Source organism: Meleagris gallopavo, chromosome 1, assembly GCF_000146605.3.
Source record: "Meleagris gallopavo isolate NT-WF06-2002-E0010 breed Aviagen turkey brand Nicholas breeding stock chromosome 1, Turkey_5.1, whole genome shotgun sequence".
Taxonomy (NCBI): Eukaryota; Metazoa; Chordata; class Aves; order Galliformes; family Phasianidae; genus Meleagris; species Meleagris gallopavo.
In genome coordinates this window covers 189602420-189612934 of record NC_015011.2, presented here as the reverse complement: position 1 = coordinate 189612934, position 10515 = coordinate 189602420, and the positions used below count along the sequence as shown (strand labels likewise).

General features: G+C 45.1%; 1 protein-coding gene across 2 annotated transcripts in view; it reads left to right on the top strand.

Moving 5' to 3' along the window:
- GDPD5 (glycerophosphodiester phosphodiesterase domain containing 5) overlaps nt 1–10515 on the top strand; it is a 148870-nt gene that overhangs the window by 45462 nt on the left and 92893 nt on the right. For both annotated transcript variants that reach the window (XM_031552109.1, XM_010706274.3), the window contains exon 2: nt 6839–7013. In XM_031552109.1, coding sequence (XP_031407969.1) covers nt 6897–7013 — 117 coding nt within the window. In that variant the 5' untranslated portion in view covers nt 6839–6896. The remainder of the gene's footprint in view (nt 1–6838; nt 7014–10515) is intronic.

Sequence of the window (10515 nt, the reverse complement as noted above, 5' to 3'; positions counted from 1 at the left end):
AAGCACCAAAAAACTTAAGAACAATAAACAGCAGGTCAGACCCATAGGGGCTACACGTCATCCAGATCCTGACTATTTGGGTCATCATTCAACACTTTGTGAATCAAAGTGACTCAATGGGGCGTCTCCCAGAATTAGGATGCAGTCGTAGGGTTTTTGGCGTCAGCAGGCATCAGGCTTAGACAGTGCTATTCCCCTTGATAAATGTAAGAGCTCTCTGATAAAAATGGGCGAGAACATAACAACTTTTTGGAAAGAATAACCTCAGTGACTCATCAAGAGGTCTTCAGGAGTTGGGTGGCCGTTTGTTGGGCACCTTCCACCACCGAGATGCAGAATCTCAGTGATTGAGGCTGTTTGTGGCTTTGAGGTCTCCTTTTGCTGTCCCTGCCCTGAAATTAAATTTTCCTCTTGCAAGTTGAGATGTTCTGGGTCTGAGCCAAGAAAATGTGGGAAGTACTGCTGAGTGTGTGCGTATAGATTTCCTCTTGTGGGGACAGCTGTAGCAAACATCCCGTCTATAAGAATTGTCCTGTTATTGAACAGATGGGGATATTGTCCCTCTTCCATTTCTGTCTTCCAGTCTGGGGAAAATGAAATGGCATTAGTTTGTTTTGGATGAGTTCAGTTTTATTAAAGAAAGGATTGTTATGAAGACTGTGAAGAGTCAGTGAAAGTCACAAGGATTTAGATCAGTTCCCTTTTGTGCTTTACGTCATTTCAGTCCTGGCTGGGCAGAAGGGATTGCTTTTAGTGCATGGAGCTTGGAGGGCTTGCTCTTGAAGAGCTGAACTGCCATTATTATGAAAATATTTTAAGAAAATCAGGATTTCCCATTTTAATTAGGGAAACAATTGACCTGAAGGCTTATAAGAATGTTAATAGGGATAACTGGTTATCAGTAAGGTTCTCATGTAATCATCATAGGTAATTACCTGTTTAATAAGGTCTTATGCATAACTAGCTTGATAGAAGTTGTAATGAGAGATGGAGATGTTGAAATTTGACAGAGAATCTTGATAAACAGTGATCCTATGAGTCACGAATGAGAAGAAAAGCATTTTCTTTAATGTAGAAAGCAGTAGAATCTGCTAAAGCTCTTTAAAAATGGATTGGTAAAAAACAAACCAGAAAAAAATCTCAAACAACAATGGAGTTTGTATTTTCTGCATCTGTTTGCACAGTGTGGGGGATATCCCTGTTCATTGCAGGGGAGTTGGACTAGATGACCTTTAATGGTCCCTTCCAATTGATGTGATCAATTCTGTGATTCTAAGTTTACCTGGGCCTGACGTTTGGTAGATTGCACTTTGTGTGCTTGGATCCGATTGTCGCATTGCTGTGATGCCTTTTGGACACACTAAATACGAGACGGGACATGAAGGTATGACTGTGATGGCAATGGCATTTCCCTTCTATCCTCATCACCTTCCCAGCAAATCTGCCTCTCCAAAGCTATCGCCTCCCATGTTTCCTCTTTTCAAATCCAACAGTGACTGCATTTTCCATTGGCTAGGTCCTTCCATCTATACCTTGATGGATGGGGATGCAGGCCACAGCTGTCCTCCTCTTCCTGACTGGCTGAGCCCACTCCATCTTCTCTCTTGACTTCAGAACTCTTAAACATCCATCAAAACATCATAGAATGCTAGAATCACCGAGGTTGGAAAAGACCTCCAAGACCATCTAGTCCAACCATCCACCTATCACCAATATTCTCCATTAAATCATGTCCCTCAGTGCCACATCTACACTATATATACTTTTGTTAGGCTCCCATTAACAACGTGATGTAAATCATTGTTAAATTCTGGCCGACCCCACAGCTGTTCAGAGCAGTATTGGCCATGGTGCTGCTGGATGTGCAGCAAGCTGCTCATCTCAGGGCTATTAAAAGCTTTGTCCTGAGTTGCTGAATGAGATCAGAGTGACCTGTGTGAAACTGGGTTGGTAGATAAAAACTGAGTGGGCACTGCAAGGGAGGACTTGGGCTGTACCAAGCCTTGTGGGAGGGTGAGGTGCTGTCAAACCTGGCATTCACTGGCTCCATTCGTGTTATATTTGCCCAGTGCACTTAAGGATTTGTGTTGTTGCTCTTCATGTTTCTAAAATAACATCAAGATTGAATAGTAATGGTTTAATGGTTGATCTCACCTGCTCTGTTCTCCCCCGGTCCACATTTCTGTAAGGCTACAGGGATGGAGGAGTTAACTCGTGTGGACAAAAAAATCCAAATTTTTTAGGCCAGATCTCCCCAGAGAGCTTCCCTTTTAAAGCTGCAACTTGAATTCTCTCTTGCCTTTTTTTTCTTTTTTGTTCCAAAAGCTATTTGGAAAGGAATAATGTGTTGCAGACTGAAACGGATACCTACAGTCCAGTATCTCAGGAATGCAGTGTGTGTGCTAATTGGGCATCCTGGAGCTTTCAGATAATGATCCCGCTGCATTTGCAGATGGACTCTTCCCTGCTCCCTCCTTTTTGGACAAGCTGGCTGGCAAATCTGGTTGTTCAGACCTACCATGTTTGCAGCCAGTGGCAGACAATGCATCTTTAAAATCAAGGTTGATGGGTTGTGTGGGTTTTTTAATTTCTTCCCCCCCCTTCTGGTGCGTGTTGGCTGGATTTGAATAATTAATGTATGTTGTCTTGCTTCCTGTTTTCATTTCTGTATGTAATGCTAACCAGTAGAGGTTTGAATCATTCATAGCCTCAAAGCTGTAGATGTCATGGGAACAGTGATTGTTTGGTATGGACTTTCTGTTTCTCTTTATTAAATCCATTCCTGGAAGCAGAAGTAAGTATTCAGTCCGTGATCTCAGCCAAGCAAAGATCTCTGGACAGATGGCATCCCTGTGGCAGTTCTGTTGGTGTGGTTTTATGAGCAGCATTGTGCTGTGTCTCAGTTCTTCTACTGCTCAGAGGTTTGTATGTGTGGTGGGGAGGATGGGTGCTGCATTTCATCTTTTCCTGTTTGTTCCTTTTGTGCATGAATGCCCTTCTAATGGCATTCATGGAGAGGAGGGAATGCTTTTAGGCTTGCAGGGTCGTGCCTTGTGTGATTCAGGGCATGCTGTGCATTTAGGAGTGGCTTTTTCTGAACTCATGTTGGATTTCATTTCTTTGTGCTCCTCCTGACCTACCCTGTGGAGGGCAGCCTGAAATGGATGGAGAAGCATCCTAAATCTAAGGGCTCCCATAACATCTGCCCATGCTGTGGTTCAGCAAGAGGACAAGGGCAAGAGCTTTGCTTGATGGGCTGTGGACACTTCTCATCTGTATTTTCCTTTTCCAATCTCTTCCAAACAAAATATTTCGACCTTCTTGATTGTTTTTGGTGGATTTTGCTGCTTTTTAAAACCTCCATCTGCCTTCTGGTAATGATTGGCGGATGTGTTTTTTGGCTGCCCTTTTGCACTTGGAGGGCACTCGGGCGCTCTGTGCTGAAACAGGAGTCTGGAGATGCTGTATTAGGTTCTGCTGATGGAGACTGGGGGGAGATTCTTCAGAACTGGGCAATAAACCTGAACTCCTTGCATCTACCCGGGCTGTTGGTGTTCCTGGTGGGACTTTTCTTTAGAAAGAAGAGTTGATTGTTGGTCCTTCTCCACCCATGAAATACACTTGTACCTTGCTAAAGCAATACTGTTTGAAAATGCTTTGGTGTATCCATCAACTGTAGATGTGCAGCTTACTGTGGTGAAAATTCATGCCTTAACAGGTAGCTTTGCTGGTCATGCTGCTGTGAGAAGGTGGGATGCCTTTGTATCTTGAACTGCTTGATCTGGGGATACTTGGAAGCCCTGCCAGCAAAGTCCTTCTTATACATGCTGACATGTGATCCTTGTTCAGACTCCCTCCCCCACCTTATCAGTGGTTTCTTATGAACTGAAATGTTTGACATCTTTCTCTGGGAGGGTATGACTGCTCCTTCATCTTGTGTTACTTTTTGGTCATGGCCCATCCCTGTCAATCAGCAGCACTGACTGCCATCATCTTTTCTTGCTTCAACTTTGTTTCTTCCTATGTTGTCACCCATTTAGATTGGCAGCTCTTTTGGTACATAGGAGTGCATGCATGGATGGATATAGCTCTTATCTCTGGAAGCCCCTGGTACGTTTTCATCAGGCTGTAATGATGCTGACTGTGTCTCCTATCTCTAAAAGTTTGCATTATAAAGCAAATGAAGCTTCACGTAGGGACTTAATGATAAACGCTCTAGCTTCAGCATCCCTAAAGGAATGGTGGATCCAAGACTTGCATAACACATGAGATTTATTATTGCTGAAAGGCAGCCTCCGTTCACAAGCTCTTGGTTCTTTGGATGAATTGGATTTCTGCTTGAAAAATCAGAATTTACCAGCTTTGGCAGTGTTGCGTGGTGTCATTTTTCCAGGTGGCTGGGCCAGAGGGAAGGGCTGGAGAAGATGGGTTTGGTGGGTCGATGGTTGGACTAGATGATAACAGTCTTCTTCAACCTAAATGTTTCTGTGACTTGAAGAGGCAGTGGCTTCCCAGAAAAGTGGACTGCTGAAAAGCTCAAGTACAGCACTTCTGGTTGAGATTGCCTTGCAATTCCTGTAAGTTAGCAAATAAAACACCTGGTTAAAGCTTTTAAAGACGGAGATACTCTGTTCTCATCTCACACAGCTAAAGCAAAAAGAAGTGGAAACTGTGAAAGATATCCTTTGGAACTGAGCTCGTGTAGACTTTCTCATAGCAACAGCTCTGCTAGGTTTACAGGCAGTAATATATGGCTTGATGGTAGGGTTGTTAATAGGCTATGCATGAATTTTGTATCCCATGTCCTCTTGTAATTATTTGTTGTTCTGGAACTTCAGGGCACAGATCATGGCTTTTTTGAAGTCTCTGAAATAGAACTGAACTTTGTGTGTCCTCAGCATTTCTGTCCCATTCCATCTGACAGCTGTTTCTGCCTGCGGTGTGTAGGGATGGCAGCCTGAGAAACTCGCGTTGCAGGGACAAACCAAAGCAGACAAAAGCTGAAGGAGGGGAGATAAGAAGCAACTTGTGCTGTGACTACTGCCGAGTTTTATAAATAAAAAAATGGAGTGCAGGTGGGGAGGTGACCTCAAGCATGGAGGTGGCACAGAGCCTGGGGCAGTGCACAGAGGTGTTATGATTAGCAAGGAGCTCTCCTTTCAGACTGGATATGTTTGTACCTCTGTCCTGTATGTCCATCCCCAGGGGATGGATAAAAACACGTGGGGATGTAGGTTGACTTCAGACAGCAAATCCTATGCATGGATCCCTGAGCTGTGCTAAGTGCCTTAGAGAGATATGTCCTGACAGGGCGAAGTTATGTTTTGACAGAAGAAAAGGCAGAAGAGCTACAGATTCTGAATTCTGCAGGCACAATAGTAATGGTCTGGTGGGCAGCATCCAACCAGCAAGGTCTGTCTGCCTGCAGGATGCTCAGTGCTTGCTGGTGAAAGCCAGGACAAGGCTGCCCTAGGCTGTCTGCATGAAAATCAAAAGCTGGAAGGGCTCAGCTGTCTGTACCCTTGTTGCAGTGTCTAACCTCTGCCAGTGTTCACAACACACACGACCTGTGTGCCATGTGCACTGGCTGTGATGAAAAGTCAGGTCAGCCCAGTTTTTAGAGTCTTCCCTCCATATGACAAGGCAATGAAAGGTTCTTAGATGGCTAGGATACATCTTTATATCATGTCATGTGTTGAGGCAGCCACTGATTCATAGAATCATGAAGGTTGGAAAAGGCCTCTAAGATCCCCAACTCCAACCCCAGTCCACCCCCACCATGCCCACTGATCGTGTTCCTCATCCCCACGGTTCCTAAAAACCTCCAGGGACAGTGACCCCCCCATCTCCCTGGGCAGTCCATTTCTGTCTGAAAGAACCTGACTGCTCTTTCTGAGAATAATTTGTTCCTTATATCCAACCTGATGCCAGTGTGGATGTTGCTACTCTGACCTGAGGCAGCTTGTTGCAAGATGTGGGTGCTGGGGATGCTGCATGTCGTGAAATGGTTGTCCAAGAGAGGGTGAGATTTGCAAGCATTCCATGAACATAACTTTGCATGCTCTGGGCAGGCAGCTGATCACTTTGCAAGCTCAGTGGCTGATGAGCATCATTCACAGAGCGTGAATTATGCAGGCAGCAGCCTTGTGTGGGGTTGCAGGTGTGCAGCAGTGCACCAGCAACTTGGAAAACTCTTTGTGCTCCAATGGCAAATAGAGCAGCTTGGTCTTTTGGGGTGTGTTTGATGGGAAGGAGACTGGGAGAAAGCTGCATCCCTGCAAGTGCTTGCTGGATATGTTTTGTACAGAGGTGGAAGGTGCTATCTGCCTTTTTTGCACACACAGAAATGTCAGCACCTCATCTGGGACTGTTTTGCAGGCTCCATAGGATGCTTGTGATGAACTGATTGTACCTTGGCTGGGTTTCAGCCTCACAGAGGTTGAACTGAATCAATTTTAAGGTTGTGCTTGTGGCGGGCAAGACTCTTCACTTTCCAATCACGTATATAGACCTCATCTGGGCAGCAAGTCAACTGCTCTTGTCCTCGTGTGGCTCTCCTTACTGATAACTCGTAGGAATGCATTCTCTTTTGGAGATGTGGGAGAAACAGCACAAGGAAACAAATCTTGCAAACTAATTAAACTTCTCAGACTTAAAGCACAACAAGCTGGAGATACTGGCTGGGCTGGGAATAGATCTGATTATCATTCCTCCTCTCCAGGTAGCCAGAGGGCATGGTTAATTATTAAATTGCTTGTTGAAGTATTGAAATATCCCTTGGAACTTAATTTCCTTTTCTCCCCCCTTTTTTTTTTCTTTCTCCTTCCTCTTGCTGAAGGGCTCTCCCAGGACCTGATGGCTTTCTGATACGTCGCTCCTGAGGGGCTGGCAGGAGCATGGTTAAACACCAACCACTGCAGTACTACGAGCCACAGCTATGCTTATCATGCCTGACCGGGATCTACGGCTGCCGGTGGAAACGGTACCAGCGGTCACATGATGACACTACCAAGGTGGGTGAGAACCCAGCCAGAAGCCTGGGAGGCAAAGGAGAACGTGGGCTGAAGGTGCTGGGTGCTTGGGCTTTGTTGGCTTGGAAAGATTGTGGAGATCTGTGGTTCTGTGGCTGGAGGTCTGGGAGAAGTCATTACCATATAGTCGATGTAGCAGATGGACATGGGTATCTGGTTGTGGTGCTCAATGGAATTGAGGCTTTAGGGATCTGGTTGTGGTGCTCAATGAGATTGAGACTGTGGGTATCTGGTTGTGGTGCTCAAAAGGAGTTGAGGCTGTGGGTACCTGCTTGTGATGCTCAATGGGGTTGAAGACTGTGGGTATCTGGTTGTGGTGCTCAGTGGGGTTGAGACTGTGGGTGTCTGCTTGTGGTGCTCAGTGGAGTTGAGGCTGCGGGCATCTGGTTGTGGTGCTCAAGAGGGGTTGACGTTTTAGGTATCTGGTTGTGATGCTCAGTGGGATTAAGACTGTGGTATCTGGTTGTGGTGCTCAATGGGGTTGAGACAGCGGGTGTCTGCTTGTAGTGCTCAGTGGAGTTGAGGCTGTGGGCATCTGGCTGTGGTGCTCAAAAGCAGTTGAGGTTTTAGGTATCTGATTGTGATGCTCAGTGGGATTAAGACTGTGGGTATCTGGTTGTGGTGCTCAATGGGATTGAGACTGTGGGTATCTGGTTGTGGTGCTCAATGGGATTGAGGCTGTAGGTATCTGGTTGTGGTGCTCAATGGGGTCGAGTGCTGTGGGTTTGGCTAAATCTGTCCATATTTTCCCATTGGTGCTGGGGAGAATTCTGTTTTTAAGTTGCTTTTGTTGATGTTCTTGTTCTGCCAGTTTGTGGAGGCTGCATTTCTGCGTAGTCTCTGGGCTCTGCGTGTGTGTAGAGATGAGAACTACCTGGGGATGGACCAGGGAGCTGTTAGAGGTGACCTCACTCCCCTGAATAAATGCTGTTTTGAAGAGTTCTGGCAGAGGGAATCCAGGCAGTCAAGGCCAGACTCCCTGGCTGTTTGAGATGAGTCCTCACGAGACCTGATAAGTTTGTGGGAAGGATTCTGAAACAAACTGCTGTCAGAGCTGTCACATTCCATCTCTGGGTAATGGTTGTTGTGTTCTTCTGTGCTCTTGTGTTGTCTGGTATTCTTTTTTTTTTTTTCGATGTGTGTGCATATTACATAAAGAAGGAAAAGAAGTCACAAACACAACTTAAATCTTGCTTGTTCTGGCAGTGGTCCCTGGGGATCCTTCTGTTGCTTTTTGAGGATTCAGTTTTGCTCCGGTGAAAGTCAGCTGCTGTTTTACTTCTAAGTCAATAAGCAGAAATCTTTCAGGCGATGGAGTACTTCTCCTCTGGAACAGAGGCTGAGGGAAAAACACGTGGGTGCAACAGATCCCATGCCAGAGTGCTCCTGGTTCTGAATTGCATCAATTGCAGACGGTGCAGCTGGACTGGGAGCTCCTGCATGAACCAAGAAGTCATGGCTTGTGTTTGTGCACCGCAGAACAAATTTCCTCTTGTAAAGCAGAAATGTTTGGGCTGGTTTTTCTCCTCTCTTGGTATTCTCAGTAACTGCTTTTCTGCTGAAGTTTCCTTTGAGCAAATACCCAGGCGCATCCACACTGGAGGGTGTAGTTTTGTTTCTAAGACTTGGTCAGGAAAGCGGTGAGTTGTAATGTCTGGCATGCCTGCACATACTAATTTAAATACTCAAAATGCCATATTCCTTATGTCTTATGAACCAGAACATTATGTTTCCAAGCTAAAAATCCACAGAAAAAAAAAAACTGCAGTTGGCTTTTATTTTTCATTGAAATCTGGCTGCTTGCGCTGACTTCATTTTTAACCAGAAAATACCAGTGGCAATTTGCCAATTCTGCTTAGAATTACGTTTGTTTTTCTGGTGCTGGAGAAGAACTTGTGTTCGAAGCTAGGCTTAAAAATATGTCCAGGCTCTCGAGTCTGTTTTGAGGTATGCGCGGGTCTCAGCTTCCACTTTAATGCCCAAAAGGAGTAAACGTAGTTCTTTTGGGAGCAAGAGAAGAATGTCTTAATTATTTACATGTCCCTGGAGGTGTTCAGGGCCAGGTTGGATGGGCAGCCTGGGCTGGTATGGAATGTGGAGGTTGGTGGCCCTGCTTGCAGCAGAGGGGATTGGAGCTTCATGATCCTTGAGGTTACTTCCAACCCAGGCCATTCTGTGATTCTGTGATCTACAGGCTATGAAAAACCAAGGTATGAAGGTATGAAGAATCTGTTCCCAGATTCAGAAAATACCATACTGTAGCCTTTACATGAAGGCTTTGCACAAAGGCATGGCACAATACCTCTCCTATTGCCCTGTACCCATTGCTATAGTAACTCAATCACTGCAAACCCAAAGTAGAGCCAATTGTAGCGTAATGAAAAACCTAGAGTTACCTCTAGGAAAGGCATGTATTCATACAATCTTACCTCTGTGTAGGCTACAGAAAGGCTCTCTGCATTCTATTTAGGAGATATGGTTTTCTAGAGCCTTCCCCCACCTGTGAGCTCTGACCCAACCTTGCGTAGAGCATCCTTGAAATCTGCTGTGTGTGACCACGAATGTTTATTTTCTAGTTGTGTTGCTGCTGAGCAGCCGGAGTTCTTAAGGATTCTGCTCTCCTTCACTCACATTTATGCAGATCATGCAGATTTCTACTAAAAAATTTACATGAAAATGAGAATTTTAATTGTATGCTTGAACACCAAGTTGTTGGTGTTTTGGTTTTTTTTTTGCTGGAATTGTGATGGTCCTTTGCCTTCACCTGACCCTTTAGGAGTGGAGGAAGGAGGCTGAAGGCACACGCCTGTGCACATGGCCTGCTTTTTGAATTAATTTTCATCAATTGCAAAAAAAATTAATCAGCTGCAAAATTCCATAATCCTTTGTATGGCTTTAGCTTTATTAGCACGATCCCCATTTATGGTTGTTGGGGAAGATCTGGACGCATCAGCTTTGGCTTGTGGTTGCCAGGCACGCTTTTAAAGTTCTAAAGTTCAGACAGCAGCAAGGTAGCTTGCAGACAATGCAATCCTCTTGATGAATTGCCAGCAATTAAATACGGGGCAGCGCTGCTAATTGTGCCCGATAAACACAATGCTCCATAAGCAGCCTGTCTGCTTCACCCGAGATGACTCTGTGCTGGGCACTGCAGTGCCAGAGCAGCTCTTGCTTCCAGAGTATCTTTTAGCATCTTTGATCATCCATCCAGAGCTCCTGCAGGGTCAGTATCCACGTGGGAATTGTTGATGGATTGCATTACGTAAATGTGGAGTTAGATCTATCAGCTGATTTTGTGCTTTTATTGATTCCAGAGCCATGTTATTTCCACGCAGCAAATATCACGCCAGGGAAATCATCCTAGGCAGGACTAGGGAGAGATTATGAGGAAGAAAATTGCCATGATAATTTTTGATCTGTCCAGGTAACAGAAGTGACTACATCCATTGGCTGGCTGTTCTTTTGTTTTTTGGTTGTTTTTTTT